Here is a 15,892-nt window from a genome sequence, read left to right on the forward strand (position 1 = left end):
ATTTTCTGTGGTAAGAAAGCTATAAATACTAGGAAACAAGTGCAAAGTAAAACACTTAGCCTACATTAACACAGTGCTGATGACATGCTGAAGTGCTTTATTATGTCAGTCTTTTTTCTTATAGTTGCAATAATTATTTACATCATCAAAGAGATGGGGAAAATAGAGTATGAAATTTTCAGGTGATTTATGGCTTGTCTTTTAGCATGGTTTTATTTCAGGATTCTGCGTAGCAGTTGCAGGGCTTTAAGTCTGAAAACTAGAGGTGCTGTCATTATTTTGAGAACAATGTTATTGATAAGGCCAACAAAAATATAGATACTTTACTCTCTTGCCATTAGGATTTTGGCTATTTTAAAATTCTACATTTTTTTTCTTACTGTGCTTTAAAAAATATTTTCTTCCTGGGCATTTCAGTTGTGAGTAAAGAACAACTGTGTAGTAGTTAAAATTTGTCAGGATGTGGGTTTTGTGCCCAAGCAGAGCAGTTCAGATGGTCAGTCTTTTTGGAAGTCAGAGATTCTGCACAAGGGTGAACCCAATCACATTAATGAGGCCTTCATTCTGAAGGCATTATTTTGTGTCAAAGTGCATATTTCTGCAGAGTTTATTTTGAAACCTGTATAGCTCCTTTCCAATTCTCCTGCTGAATTTGAAAGGAGGATTCTTCTTTGCTTTACATGGAATTCTTCAGTAGATCCTTTCGTGTTCTTTAAAAACAGGAGGTTCTTAAATAATCTATCAATAAACTGCCAAGAAGTCAAAGTTTCCATATCTGTTTCTCCCTGAAATCTTAAGAACTTGTCACATTTTAGTTGTCAAGACACCTCCAAAGAAGTGTCTATGAGCAGTTGAACCCGAAACCATTGCTAAGAATGGGATGTGCTGGTTTGAATTATGTAGGAGGAGCGTGTTCTTGCAAGGGACTCAATATGTTTTCTGCTTCATTGAATAGGTTATTAGATTGATGTAGTTTATTTGTTGAATGATGGCATTGGTTTTAGAAATAAATGAAGCGAGAAGCATCAGTTTAGTTATTGGTGATAATTTATTGCTATTGGTCAGAAAAGTGTTGAATATATCAGAGGGTTTGTCATTTAGTCAGGGACTGTCTTCTTTCAGCTGAGAACAAAAATATAGTTTACATTTCAGGTCCTGAAATATTTAAGTGTGAAGGAAAATGAGCAATGAACTGGCTGGTAGTAACTGTCTGCAAACTAGGTAGAGCTTTATAGTGGGTTGTGGGTTATAGAATTTAAAATTGGAGTATTATAGAGCAAAGTATGTAAATGGATTACTTGCTTTCTGTGAACACAACTGTTTTGGGACTAGCTTCTTTCTGGTTTTGCCTCTTTAATTACTGTGTTTGTTTAAAGGTGAAAATTAATTTCTGTGCTGATCACGTTTGCAGTTTCTATATTCATGCTTTTTATTTGCTGTCATGCAAAGGCTGTATTTAAAAGTTGCTCTGTTTGTGGTGCTGTTTTGCAGCTTCTAAAAATTGGGTTGTAGGTTATACAATTTGTATCCATTTTAATACACATTATTTTAATCAGTTTTTTAACACTCAGATTTTCTTTTTAGCAGCAGTAGGCAACAATAAACATTCCTGCTATGAGACCTATTGGCTGTATCTTTTGTTATTTATCTCACTGATGCTAGGAAGTATTCTCTAATCCCCCAGACCTCTGTTCCTAGGTAACAGTCAAAAGCTGTGCCAGCAGAAGTGGTCCTGCCAGGCCAAACCCATGTGGTTTGGTGTTATTCACTATGATCCATATGGTCAGGGTAGAGATTGTCCCTAGAGAGGTGTTAACACTCAACAACCCAACCTCCTCCTACTCTTCAGAGAATTGCTGGATGGCTCCTGCTGCCTGCCCATGTGTGAATCTTGATTAATTTTTCATTTTTAATGAAGTTTGATCATGTTTATTATTTCACATGATTGACTGCCTGGTACTCCTTCCATGTAATTGATAAAGCCCATATTTCTTCATCTGTCTCTTATTTCTTCAGGGCAAAGTTGTGAAATTCTGTGATGTGGTTAATATTAGATTTATTGGTCCCAACAGATGTATAAATTATCTCTTTTTCTCTCCACAGGAAGTTCTACAGACTTTGACCAAGTTTTGTTTCCCCTTCTATGTGGACAGGTAGTGTTAGCTTTTCAAACTTTACAAGAAAATAAGCTTGTCAATAAAACCACTGTAGAAAATAAAAACCATACCATTCTTAATGTTCTGTCTGCTTGACTGTGATTTAAAGCACCCAAGTGCAAATTATAGTCTTAGAATCACTTTTTCCTGGGGTTTTTATGGGCACCATCAAAAAAAAAAGAAGTTTTAAAAGTTGGAGCTGTTCAGTGGCAGCAGTAAGAGTGCATTTTGGTTTACGTCTGTGTAATGCTTGGATGTGGAAATCCTGGGGTAGTCATTGTCAGATATGCATATTGCTGTCAAAGATAAGATATGCAGGCATACAAAGCTCTTAAGTGACAAAATTTGGGCAGAACTATGAATTAAATGCTTTACATTTAAAGCCCTTGGTCTTGCTGGAATTCTGATGCTTTACTTGCTCACTATTTAATGTGGCTTCTTATTTTTAGGGTACAAAGTGTACATTAAGTTATAGTGGATTTGACAGGAGCTAAGACTCTTTAATGCTTGTAATTGAGAAAGCTCCAGAACATTTTTAGTTTTCCAGTTTTGCTTTTACTGTGAGGATTTTTTTAACTGATTTCTTGAAAAGACCAAACATTAGAATCTTGCAAGGATGTACCACTGCTTGCATCCTTGAGCATCATTTAATTGGTTAGAATCACTTGTCTTAGGTCAGCTAATACACTGAATAGTTTTATTGATGGAATGAACTGACCTTAACTGTGATTAAACTGCTAGAATTTGTTTCTCATTTCAATGAAATATGTTATATTAACAGTAGAAATAGATTTTTCTTTATAAATCAACATCCACTTCAAATAGTGTTGCTTGTTGGAGCTGTTGTGAAGTGTTTATTTTAGTTTGCACATTTCCCCCCCCATCCATGGCCCAGCTGAGATTGCTTAAAGTTGTCTTGAGGTATTGTTCACTGGTTTCTGTGAATGGAGATGAAATCTCATAATGCTTCTCTGGAGATGGGAGCCTTCATAATAAAACCACTGCTACACTTTGTCCTCTGATGTCATAATCTGGGCTTGGAGGAAGCTGAAAGCTTGAATGGATCATGCAGATGATCTGTTCTTTCAACCCTCCAGGTGGTTCCTGCAGATCAGGCTTGAGAGCTATTGGTGAGGCACTGCTGGAGACAGCAGTTATTACCAGTGCCTCTGCTGTACCTGATTTGTACATAAAAAGAGAATTTGAATATCCTGGGCTGTCAACATGAGCTACTTAACTGGTTCATGTTGATTCAGATGACCTTTAAAAGCCACAAATACTACTTATAATTTGGAATCACTTTTGGCTGATCATCCTTTCCCTTTCCAAAGGGGAGGGAGCAGGGAGATACTTATTTATATTTTTCTCATGTATGTGTTTCTACTAGAAATATTTATGCTTACTATGTGTAGGCTTATTGTACCTAGGAGTTGTGTTTGTTTTGTTGTTTTTGGTTTCTCCCAGCAATATAACATTTTGAAAGATAAGAACATTGAAAACCCATATGGGGTGCAAATGAGAACATAATGGAAAGTGATTCCCATTTCTGGATTGGCTTGTTTGACTGAATATCACAGACTGTCACTGAAAAGACTGCAAGCCAACCATTATGAACATAAAGGAGAGATTGTAACCGGCAGCATACATCATAATGTCAAATTAAGAATGGACTTTCTTCAGAAGGTAGAGGATGTCCCCAGCTTAAGGACATGGCAGCTGAAAGAGAGGTGTGCTGCTTCTCTTCTCGATGTAAAAATACACACATGCATAGGTGTGTCTGTAGGTATTTATATATAAATAAATGCTTGTTGGATATATGAATAAATACTTGCCAGCTTTGAAATGTGTGTGGGAATTAACCTGCCAGTTACAGCAGGGAGGAAAACTGTCTTCTATCACTGAATGCAAATGAACATGATGGGACCGTGAGAAAGATACAGTGCATCTGAAGTGCAAAGTGGCCTTCAGCTTTTAGCTACTTCCAAGTTTAGAACTAATTGAATACCTGTTCTTAGAAGCTATTTCTGGAGCTCAACTAGTGATTAGTTTGCACTAGTTGGTCTTTTCTTTCCCTGTTTACTGTTAAGCAACTACTGAGTGTTTATTTATACATTCCTTATACTGCATTTAAAGTAAAATTATTTAAAGTAATGAGCAGGTAGCCTCATAATGAAATTACTTCAGACAAGGCTTTAATATTTTTCTCAGTCTTCACAGTAAACACTTTTTCTAATTTAAGACGAAAAGAATTGCTTCTAGAATAAATACTGTTTTCAGTTTTATGTCAGAAAGGTCCTTATAGTCATATCTTACAGAGTTGACTAGCACTCTCTAGTGGGATTTTATCGCTTTGTATGTGCCTGGGAAGTGGTATGTTGGATCAGATCTCCAGTTACTCTAATTCTTATTCCTCAGAGTGGTTTTTAAATATAGTCTTGTCCTTTCTGAACAAAAAGACAGAGAAATACTGGAGTGGTTTCAGGGAAGGCCTTACAAATACCTAGGTACTATTCTCATGTAACTGAGTGGCCTTGTCACCTGTGACAATTTTAGCATTAGAATCTCTCCATATGATGAGAGATTTTTAAATGTTTATTCTTAATAAAGCAGTGGAGATACTGGCTCATTCTTCAAATACTTTTGGAACACGGGATAATACCTTCTGTTGAAATATCCTCTGGAACAGTTATCAGTATGAATTGTGATGAAGAGAGAGTGATACAAGTGATCAGAAATTCATAGTAACTAAGTGTAGGCACTGCTCTCCTTTTCACCAACTCAGAGCCCAAAGCAGAATTAGCAGTCATAGAACTTAGGTTTTCAAGCCCTGCTGGAGTCATGTCCCTTGTTTATCCTCTGTTTGTGAGAACTTTATTTGAGGAAAATCCATTTATGTAACTGCATTCTCTGTTACATGCAGTATTTTGCCAGACATTCAGTGGAAACTTCATGATGGTGGAAATGTGCTCAGTGGTAGCTGAGTTGAGGCTTGCTCTTCTGACTTTGATGTTAAACAGGGGTACTTCTTCCACAAGTGATGAAAAGGATCTAAGTCTTCACCTACATATGTGCCTCTTCTAAGGCTACAGGATTCATAACGCAGGTGGCAAAAACTGAGGATGAGTTACTGCCTCTGCCACATCACAACTTCAGATGATGGTAGGACATCAATATTTTGAGGCAGATCTTCTGCATATCTGGTTTTTGGCTCTGATGAAGGTTTAGCCACTCATTTACACAAGCTCTTAATTCTTTTTGTATCAATTCTTATATATATTGTTGCCAGTGTTCCAAAACCACCAGGGACTAGTTGCCCCTTACTGTAGGCAGTGGACCATGAATTTTCTACTCCTATAAAAGCAGGATCAAGGCTATTCTCTAACTGCAGCAGTGAAGAACTCCACCTCAGGCAAATTTCCTATCAGGATTAATTTGTATTAGCCAGATAAAGCTGTTGATGGGGGATTTTAAAGAATTCACTCTTTCTCTCTCCCCTTCCCTCCAACCCTAAATTCTATTTGCCCATTATTTATGGTATTTCTATCCTGTTAGGCTCAAAATAGACCTTCTTCCCATTTGAAAATAGAACTATGAATCTTAAGTATTGATATTAAGCTATAAGGTAAAGTGCTTTTTATTTGGGAGAACTGACAAGTGAGCAAGACCCATCAAACCTGTTTAATTTCTGCAGAAACCATGAATACAGGAATCTTTAGGTTTACTTCGAAGGAACTTACTGACTTGTCACAATTGTTCCATAAACAAGCTTCTCCCTGCTGCAAATTAAATGTTTTTTTTCCCCCTCTTCCATAATTTGTCAGCTAGAATGCTATTTCTCACACATGCTCTGCTCTCAACCTTGTTAAAATTAAGCATATAATCCCCTTTTAAAACACCATACTAAAATCACCATAGTAACATTACTTCCAAGCTTTACAGATAAAACACAACACCAGTAAGGGATTTTTTGGTATCCCCAGCAGCTCAGTATGGTTTATGGAAATAGTTGCTCTGGTGACATTTAGATTTCAGTAGGATGATAGTACTTGCACCTTTGAATTCTCAGAATGATGAAATCCTTTTAAATATCTGTCTTTTTGTTCAGCTGTGAATTTGGAGCACTTTTTTTGTCTTCATCACTGCATGTTTTTCCTTCCTTGTTTGGAATCTACTGAAGGCTTTCTGAGCTGGACAGTGCCATCTTTTCAGTTCAGATTCAACTTTTATTTCTGAAAGTCTATTTTTCATCTTTTTCTGTAGACACTAAAGGTATAATCTCCCACAGAATTGGTTTATTGCGTTATATATGGCATCATAGAAGTGAATACTTGCTGCTCTTAAGGCTTCTGCCTGTTACTTAAATGGCTTTGAATTTAATAGGATTTGTTGGTGATGTCATAGAACTGACATGTAAAGCTGCTGCCTGTGGAAATAGCAGTCAGTTCTCAGTAGTCTTGAAATAAACTAGAACATAACCTGAAATAAGTGTTAATTTCCTGTCATTATGGGGTCTCAAAGTGATCTGAAATTGGATGGAAAACCTTGTAATAATTACACTAGTCCCAGCTTCACCACTCAGTGTCATAATTTCTATTAAACAGTAAAACTATATTTCTACAAACTGGGAGGTGAATTGGTTGTGGTTTATATGGGATCTGCTGTTGCTATACAGAAGATTTTGATTAACTTTAGACAAATGTGCTAGTATCTCAACGTCTTGTTGATGAATAGTGTTCAGAAAGTGCTGGGCTTTAAATGTAAAGCATCATATTTTGATATTTTACTCTCTTGACCATAACTCATCAGTGGTAAAATACAGATGTTAAAGTACTTTTAAAGACATGACTTGTAAAATGTTTGGGCTTGGAGATTTATTTTGTTTGAATGGTCTGGTTCTTGGGTTTTGTGGTATTTGTTGGGTTTGCTTTTGGTGGTGGTTGTTGCTGGTTGGGGTGGTTTGTTTTATTTTCCAAAACTCTGTTTTTTACAGTTTGGGCAACTTTTCCTGTAGTGATACTTTCCACTGTGGTGTGAGTGGGAGCCAGCATCTAAGAATATTATTAGTTCACTTGTGCTGTTCTGAAAGAGCTGTTAAGTTCTACAGAGGAGGCAGATTGCTCTTAATTTCAAAAGACCATACAGAAGTCCTACCAAATGGTTTTTATAGTCATGGCTGGCTTGAGCACAGTGTATTTTTGATTCTCATTTCTCCTTTTTTTTCCTCATGCACACTATTCTGGTCTTTGCTTAAACTGGTTGCTTGGCTGCCAGTGTAAAGGAGAGTCACCTGGCTGGGTTCCAGCTGCTGAACATTTTGGAATTATGTATCTGGCATACATGCAGAATTGGTATATGGATAATAAAGCTTCTCTAAGTCAGTATCCAAGTGTTGAAGAAGCTTAGCATGTTATTAAACATTGTCATGCTCTTGGACTAAACCAATTCTTAAATGAAGAATAATAAAGAAATATTTTGGGTTACATGAGAGAACATGGGTTTGGTTTGTACAGTGTGTACTGCACTAAAGATGGTTGATAGTCATAACCACTTTCATTTAAAGATAAATGCATTTTTAGTGTCCTCCCACACTTAAAAAATGGGAAGAAAAGCCTAAAAAATCACTCCTCCCTCACCAAGCAACTGGGATATTTAAGTTTCTAGTGGGTGTATACTCTAAGTTATCCCTCAAAAAAAAATTCTGCTGAAAGAGGAAGTGTTATAGGTTCAGTGACCTAAACTACATACTTTTGACACAGAGTTAGCTCAGCATTAATTTCCCCCCCCTTCTCTTTATTTTCAGCCATGCAGTTAACCAAGTTGGGCAGAACTTTACATTTGTGCTTACAGACATTGACAGCAAACAGAGGTTTGGATTCTGTCGCTTATCTTCTGGGGCCAAGAGCTGCTTCTGTATCTTAAGGTAGGTCTGTGGTTTGGCTTTTGGCTGACTCTAGGGAACAGTGTTTGACTTTCTGTGCTACACTGCAATTATAATTTCCAGCTGTTCAGAATTTTTCCTATCTGGTCCTCAAAGTCACTGCTCTTCAGCAGAAGTGATGCAAAGTATCTTGCACTTTGAGTTCCTCTGCAGATAACTGTATTTGTTTGTAGTCAATGTTCTTGAGTTAACAATGTGGGGGGGAAAAAAAGGTCTCTCTGTAGTAATTTGATATGACATAGCATGATGGCAGCTGTTATCTTTAGCTGTCACAACTGATCTTGTTAAGACATTTTGTGGACATTTGTATATGCAAGTTTTATTAACAAAGCATCTGTTGGTAACTGAGAGAATGTCACTGATGCTCTCTACGTCCTAAAAGTTTGTGTGGATGTGCTTTAGTCTGTCCCACGGAGGGGTTTGTGAAGTTGGTCATAATAAAGACTGTTAGTGGAAGTTGGGAGCAATGCATTTCATGCAAAGCAAGCAAGAGGCTCTATCAGATTATTTTTGATGACCTCTGTAATTGTCTGTTTACATTTGCTGCAAGAAATGGTACAAGTAAAATCAATTTTAATATCTATCAATGTAAGAACTTTGATGGATTTAAGGTTTCCAAATGGTATGTAGCCTGTCTTGTTATAAACAAATTTTAGAATGATCTGTCTTCTGCTTTCTGCATGTTCGTGAGAAGCTGGAAGTTCAGGAGCCGTGGCCCAGGTAGAGTTAACTATGTGAACAGCCAGGAGGGTGACTGAACAGTTGCTCAAACAATCACAAAGGAAGACAGTTTCCTCTATGAGCCATTGTTGATATCTGTCTTGGTCATCTCTGGCTTGCTTTTCATGTGAGAGTAGCCAGTGTAAGAACAAGAACCTGTCTTTGCTTTGTGAGTACTGTGTGTTACACGTGACCAAATGGGACTTTCTGTATCTGTTACTGACTATGACCCCTCTGGAGAAGTGCAAGGATTATATTGAAAAATAAAAGAGCACCTATAAAGTACAAGGACACTTCTCATTCCTTTGGGTTTGTACAGCAGTACTAGGGAATAGGTTTGGGATCCATGTACATATTTTGAAGTGAATGCCTGTGCCATTTGTGCTGGCACTAGGATGGTGAAGACACCAAACGTTCATTGCTCTGTACTTCAGCATTTTACTGATGGCAGTGATCTGCTTTCTAGGCCTTCACTGGGAAAGCCTCATATTTGGAGAAATTGTTGTAAAATCTACCAAAATTACAAACTAATTGGGTGACAGGTGTTTCCTGAGTATCTTCCTTCCTTCTTTCTTTTCTCTAGTAGACATTTCCACTATTATTAGCTATGGCAGTCCAGCAATATGGATGGTGTGCTGGAGGCAGGAAGGTGTCAGCCAACATGGATTCAGGAAGGGCAGATCCTGCCTCTCCAACCTGATCTCTTTCTATGATCAGGTGACCCGCCTGGTGGATGTGGGGAGGCCTGTGGATGTGGTCTACCTAGACTTCAGCAAGGCCTTTGACACCGTCCCCCACAGCAAACTGCTGACTAAGCTGTCAGCCTGTGGATTGGACCACTACACTCTGTGCTGGGTTAGGAACTGGCTGGAGGGCCGGGCCCAGAGAGTGGTCGTGAACGGTGCCGCATCCAGCTGGAGGCCAGTCACCAGTGGTGTCCCCCAGGGATCAGTGCTGGGCCCTGTCCTCTTCAACATATTCGTTGATGATCTGGATGAAGGGGTAGAGTCAGTCATCAGCAAGTTTGCAGATGACACAAAGTTAGGGGCAGATGTTAGTCAATTAGAGGGTAGAAAGGCTCTGCAGAGGGACCTCGACCGACTGGAAAGATGGGCAGAGTCCAATGGGATGGCTTTCAACAAGTCCAAGTGCCGAGTGCTGCACTTTGGCTATGGCAATCCCATGCAGAGCTATAGGCTGGGGTCGGAGTGGCTGGAGAGCTCCCAGACAGAGAGGGACCTGGGTGTGCTGATCGACAGCCACCTGAATATGAGCCAGCAGTGTGCTCAGGTGGCCAGGAGGGCCAATAGCATTCTGGCCTGCATTAGGAATAGTGTGGCCAGCAGGAGCAGGGAGGTCATAGTGCCCCTGTACTCTGCTCTGGTTAGGCCGCACCTTGAGTACTGTGTCCAGTTCTGGGCTCCTCAGTTTAAGAAGGACATTGAGACACTTGAGCGTGTCCAGAGAAGGGCAACAAGGCTGGTGAGAGGCCTTGAACACAAGCCCTATGAGGAGAGGCTGAGGGAGCTGGGATTGTTTAGCCTGGAGAAGAGGAGGCTCAGGGGTGACCTTATTGCCCTCTACAACTACCTGAAGGGTGGTTGTAGCCAGGAGGGAGTTGGCCTCTTCTCCCAGGCAACCAGCACCAGAACAAGGGGACACAGTCTCAAGCTGCGCCAGGGGAGGTTCAGACTCGAGGTGAGGAGGAAGTTCTTCACCGAGCGAGTCATTCGGCATTGGAATGGGTTACCCAGGGAGGTGGTTGAGTCATCGACCCTGGAGGCGTTCAAGGGGAGATTGGACGTGGCACTTGGCGCCATGGTCTAGTCATGGGGTCTGCGGTGTCAGGTTGGACTCGATGATCCTCGAGGTCCTTTCCAACCTGGGTGATACTGTGATACTGTGATACTGTGTGATACTGTGTTTCCCTGGCTCTCCCCCCATAGCTGCTGCCCTGTCAGCTGGGGTGCTGATTCACTCATGTGGGAAGTGTCTGGTTACATAAGGTAACTTTTCCTGATTAATGACAAATTAAAGGGGAAACAGTTTAAAAAGAAAATCTGAATGAGAAGTCCCTTCTTGATCTCTCCTGGATAAGAGTTCCTTGCTGTCAGCTCCCTTATGTTGAGTGAATGCCCAGAAGAAATGGAGGAGTTATGTTGTAGTTAAATGCCTTCTGCTTCAACTCATAACCAAAAAAAAAAAAAAGAGGAGTTCTAGTTTCAGTTAACTGGGACTCTTTTAGCTTCATTCCTATTGTTTCTTTCTCCTAATGAGAAATTAACTAATGAGAAAGTGAAAGTTCATCATCAGTGCGAAGGAGTGCACATTTTAGAGGATAATAAAGAATGTAAAGCAGCAATACACAGATTCACTTGCTCTGTCCTGAGGATTGTGGTGCCCAGCATGGATGCAAATCCTCGCAGAGCCCTTTCTGAATTAAAGGACGCTGTGTGGCAACTGGATGGGTGAAAACATGCTGAAGAATATGAGAATGATAGGAAAAAGCAAATGGGGATTAAAAGAATGTTTGTTTGTTTGTTTGTTAAATTACAAGTTGGGTGGCAGCAAGCTTCAACTATTCCTTGCTGTGCTCAGTGATGGTATAAAATTAAGTGATATTGTTTAGTAGGAGAGATGATATTCACACGTTTGCAAGTCAGAGATTCTGTGAGTCTGGTCATGGTAAAATGGTTGGAGGTGGAAAATTATCACATGTTTAGGTTCATTATTGAAGAGGAACAGGAGAAAAAGGAAAATCTTTTCACTCAGCCGGTGCTTTAAAAAATGTCTGCAGAGGTCTGGAAGCAAAGTTTAAAGCTGAGACAGTACTCAGAAGGCCAGAAGTCAAGGTCTGGACTTTGAGTTTTAAAGTGACCCAGAGACTTTTTCATGTGATACAAAGTGCAGTAAAGGTGCTGAAGTTATCCACATGGATATGGCTCCTGTGGCCATCAGAAAGGCAGTTCAATTTTACAGAGTAACTCTTTTGGCTGTTTTAACCAGTACTGTTTAGAAATCCACTTTCAAGATAGTTTTCATAGTTTCATTCCTGCTGTGGTTAGTTAGCATCGCAGATTTATGAAAATCTTTGATTAAGTTTAAAAACTACATCTTCTAGCTGTTCAGAGATTTCCTTTTAATGTAGAGCCACTGACTCTGTCTCTATTACTCTCTTTCCTCTTTTCTTCACTTCATTTGTAGCTAATCATGAAACTACAGTGATCAAACATTGTACCGCCAAACTGTGGAGAGCTCTGGTGCACGGATGACTCCTTTCTGCATTTCAGTCAGCAGAGGGCGGACAAAGGCACAGAACAGGGGTCACACATGGGCTGGTGGGGTTTCGAGGTCCTGAGCATTGAAGTGAATTGAAAAAACCCCACAAGCTCACATACCACACATCAAAATCTCTTGGGTAACTTGGAATTCTGGGCTGCCTTTTGCAATGCAAGATGTTACAAAACTTAAAATATGCTTTTTTATGATTTTCTTTTCCAGTGATGAATGTAGAGTAATTTGAGAGCTCATGTTCAAGTCCTCCAATTTTGAGATGCAACATGGTAATTTTAATACCCTGGAAAATGTCCCACGCCAAAGGACTTTTTTCATTCTAAAACTTCATTTAAAGACTTAAGGATTTTGGCTGAAATGAAACAAATCCTATTGGATATGTATTAGGAAGCTGATTTGTTTTTGTTTGTTTCTAGAGGTTTGCTCTAACCTCACACCATATTTGGCATGAAGTTTAGAAGGTGAACAGTATAGATAGCTGTGAATTTAGTCAGGGCTGTAGTCATAACCTCAGTGATAACAAGTACAACAGGATAAATTTATCTTTCTCCTTTCGCGTGTTCTTAAAGGATATAGATGCCTTCTGATTCTTCAAAATTTTGCATGCTGAGGCTCTTAATGTTCATCTCCTCATTGTTCCAATGATAGATCACCTTACTAACTTATTCATCTTTTCATATTTCTATCAACTCCAGCTTTACTAATTTTCCCAAAGCTGGTTTGTTGCTTCTAGTCTGGACATTCTTGTTCAGCGGCTCTGCTGCATCTGTCTTCTGGCTTACAGGAGTTAGCCAAACTCTTCAGAGGTACAGGCAGTGATGAGTTTCAATGTTCTGCTAATGGGAAAGTAATGCTAAAAGCAGTTTGTATTAGTCTCCATAGGTGTGAAAAAGGAGCAGAGTGTTTTGCTGTCTGGTATCTCAAAGCGTAAATGGACAGATGCTTTTGTATGTGGTCTGCTCATAGGACACAGTTACCAACCTCATAGCTGAAATGTAACTGCAAGCATCAGGCTTGTACTGGGTCTAATGGTCTGAAAATGGTTGAAGAAAATGACGATGGGGTATATAAAGCTGTGAAGAAAGTGCTGAGCATATGGAATCCTGAATTCTGTGAATACATTGAAACATGGAATTCCTACCCCCCTGCCTGACTCCCCTTGAGAAAAAGATAGCAAGTTCTTGTATGAACACATTAGTTAAAAGTGTGTATCAGCTGTCATTGTAGCTGGGGTTTTGTCCTGACTCTTAGATGTTGTAGAATCTCAAACTTCTGACAACTTTGTCTTTCTGTGCAGTCATGAAGGAGGAAAAACTTATGCTTAGGAATGTAAAAAATGTTGTTAGCTCAGTCTGAATACTATTTTTTTTTACACCCTTGTTGCAGATTGTTTATATGAAAAAGCCCTAACAAGATCATTTAAAAAAAAAAAGCTTTTATCTATTCTAAAATGTTTCCAGAATTGTGAGGACCCAGTTACTGATGCTTGAAGAATTCATCAGGTTATAACCAGATAGGCTCCAGTCATTTCTTCAGATGTCTGTTCACTCTGTTCTGGCAATCTGAATGTTAAAATAAGTTTTGTTTATGAAACACCCTGCTTCTAATTAAAAATAAAATAAAATAGTGCTGAGGTTGAATGTGTGGTAACCTCTTCAAATGTATGAAATGGTTTAAATGTGAGGGTCCAGGCAGTGATTTCTCTCCTGTTTAGATAAAAAGATCACAGGCCTGTTCACCCAGCTGATTTTAGCATTAAATGTCGTGGCAATGCATATTGGAGTTTAAAAATGAGAAATCATATATTTGTATCAATTGAACTGAACTTTTGTAGAAGGAGGCATAAGGCCAAGTACAGTACTTGTGGTCTTCAAAACCATTTGGCAGAGTGGTTTGGAAGTAACATTCTTGCTGTTACATTGTTTGCCTCATAGCCAGTTATTTTTGAGTTAAGACTCTGAGGCCAGTAATGTGAAAAATGGAATGAAAACCATTTTGAAATAAAAATGTGCTTAAAAACCCCCAAATCACAGAAGACCCTCAAACCTGTGCACTTCTGCAGCACCTTGTAGCAATCCTAACAAAGCTGAGTTTGACATATATGAAGGGATATGGTAGGTTGTGTAAAAACCATTTTTAATCTGGTCTGGATTACTAGTGTGTGATAGAGTATTAAAAGAGGTAAAACATTGTTGGATTCTTCACTGATTTAAATGCATTTGAATATATTTTCCAGGATGTCATTAAGCTTGTGGAATATGATGATTCACTATTTCAGTTCTAAAGCTGGACAGCATGTCTGTTGCATTTCTGCAGTGTAAGTCAAACTCAAAGGCCATGATGGGTAGATGTCAGTACACTTGTCCATCTGTGCAGATAAATATGTTGCCTAACTATCTGCAGTTTCTCCACAAATGTGATTTTGGTAATTTTAATGCTGTATTTAATCTGCAAAATTTCTTTTCCCCCAGGTATTATAAGAAAAGCCCTGGGAGATGTTGGTTCAGTGCTGCCAGACCATACACAATCCTTTATCCCTCAGAGGCTGCCTCTGTGGTGGTTTTTGCCTTCCTATCAAAAAAATACAGCAACCATAAGAGTAAAAACTTTCTGAGAAGAGAACTTGGTCATTGGTACAGGAATGAGCTGTTGGTAGTTTCTGCTTTGACTGTGCTGGAGAAGTGTGTGGTACTGGACAGGCTGTATTACCCTGAAGGCCTCAGGCTTTATGCCGACGTAGTTGAAGTAATAAGATCTGGTGGACAAGCACTCTCTCATTCCTGTAACCATGAAATAGGTGTCTAGCATCTTTTTAATTATTAACTAGTACCATTTCTGTTCTATCTGTTAAATTGTGAGCTATAGCACCTATTTCTAACCTCCTGAAGGAGCACTAACACCCCAAGTCAAAGATTTTGGTCTTGCTCCACATTTTGTTGAAGTAAAAGAAAAAAAAAAAAAGAAAAGATAAAACTTTGTGTAGTTTGCTTTGGTTCACAAACTTACTGGGCATAGTTACTGATTTAAGGAGGTGCTATGACCATGTGCAACTCTGATTTCAATTCTACTTAATTTGAAGTTTTCAGTGGGTATTCAGCTTTTGTACCCAAAATGAAAATCATTCTTCTGAAGTGAAATGCAGAAACATTTGTGTGGAAATCCCTCTTGGCCAAAATAGCTAAGCTCTGCACCACTCTTTTTCTAAGATAAAAAGAAATGAATCTATAATAGTTTGTGACAGATGGCAGAAAATGTAACTAACTGAATGTGATTCTGTATGGAGTTATTTGAGGTTTTTGGTGTGATTTGTTGTGAGTTCCTCTCCTCCCCCCCTTTCCTTTCCTTTGATTGCAGTCTTTGTCCATTTATTCTTAGGACAGAATAAGATTTCTGAGAAGGGGCCTCTCTTGTGGTGCAAAGTGAGAATTGTTTTTAATTGAGCAGAAACATGTGGAAGGATCAGGAATATCTCAAGGGATTACAGAAAAATTCCAAATTTGTACTACTTACAGCTTGTGTTTAGAGCAGGGTCTGCTGGGAATAAATGTTAGTTAGTGTGACCTGTGACCTTAAAAACTGTTGACATGGATTTCAGCCAGAAACTAGCCACAGAACTCCTTTGTTAAGCTCATTCATAGCTCCTTGAAAACTCTAGTCAGTGAAAGTTGCCAGCTCAAATCTAAGGAAAGCAGAGCCCCCCTTTTTTTTTTCCCCTTTTTTTTTTTTCCCTTTTTTTTTCCCATGCTTTGGAAACAGTGGACGCCCCTTAACCAGCAAGACTTCT

At 39.1% G+C, this 15,892-nt stretch overlaps 1 protein-coding gene across 11 annotated transcripts in view; it reads left to right on the top strand.

Annotated features, from left to right (window-relative positions):
• The window catches only part of DENND1A (DENN domain containing 1A), a 202,798-nt gene that overhangs the window by 49,533 nt on the left and 137,373 nt on the right, over positions 1 to 15,892 (top strand). For 10 of the 11 annotated variants that reach the window (XR_010989502.1, XM_068155776.1, XM_068155777.1 and 7 more), the window contains exons 4-5: positions 2,104 to 2,153; positions 7,957 to 8,076. Coding sequence is in view for 10 of the 11 variants with exons in the window: in XM_068155776.1 (XP_068011877.1) it covers positions 2,104 to 2,153; positions 7,957 to 8,076 (170 nt within the window). In the remaining variant the exon portion in view is untranslated. Of the gene's footprint in view, positions 1 to 2,103; positions 2,154 to 7,956; positions 8,077 to 15,892 lie in introns of those variants that run through there. The other variant, XM_068155783.1, reaches the window with a different exon arrangement.

The sequence above is a fragment of the Melanerpes formicivorus genome, unplaced genomic scaffold (assembly GCF_026170545.1).
Source record: "Melanerpes formicivorus ecotype bairdi unplaced genomic scaffold, bMelFor1.0.p_v2 SCAF_33, whole genome shotgun sequence".
In the NCBI taxonomy this organism is placed as follows: domain Eukaryota; kingdom Metazoa; phylum Chordata; class Aves; order Piciformes; family Picidae; genus Melanerpes; species Melanerpes formicivorus.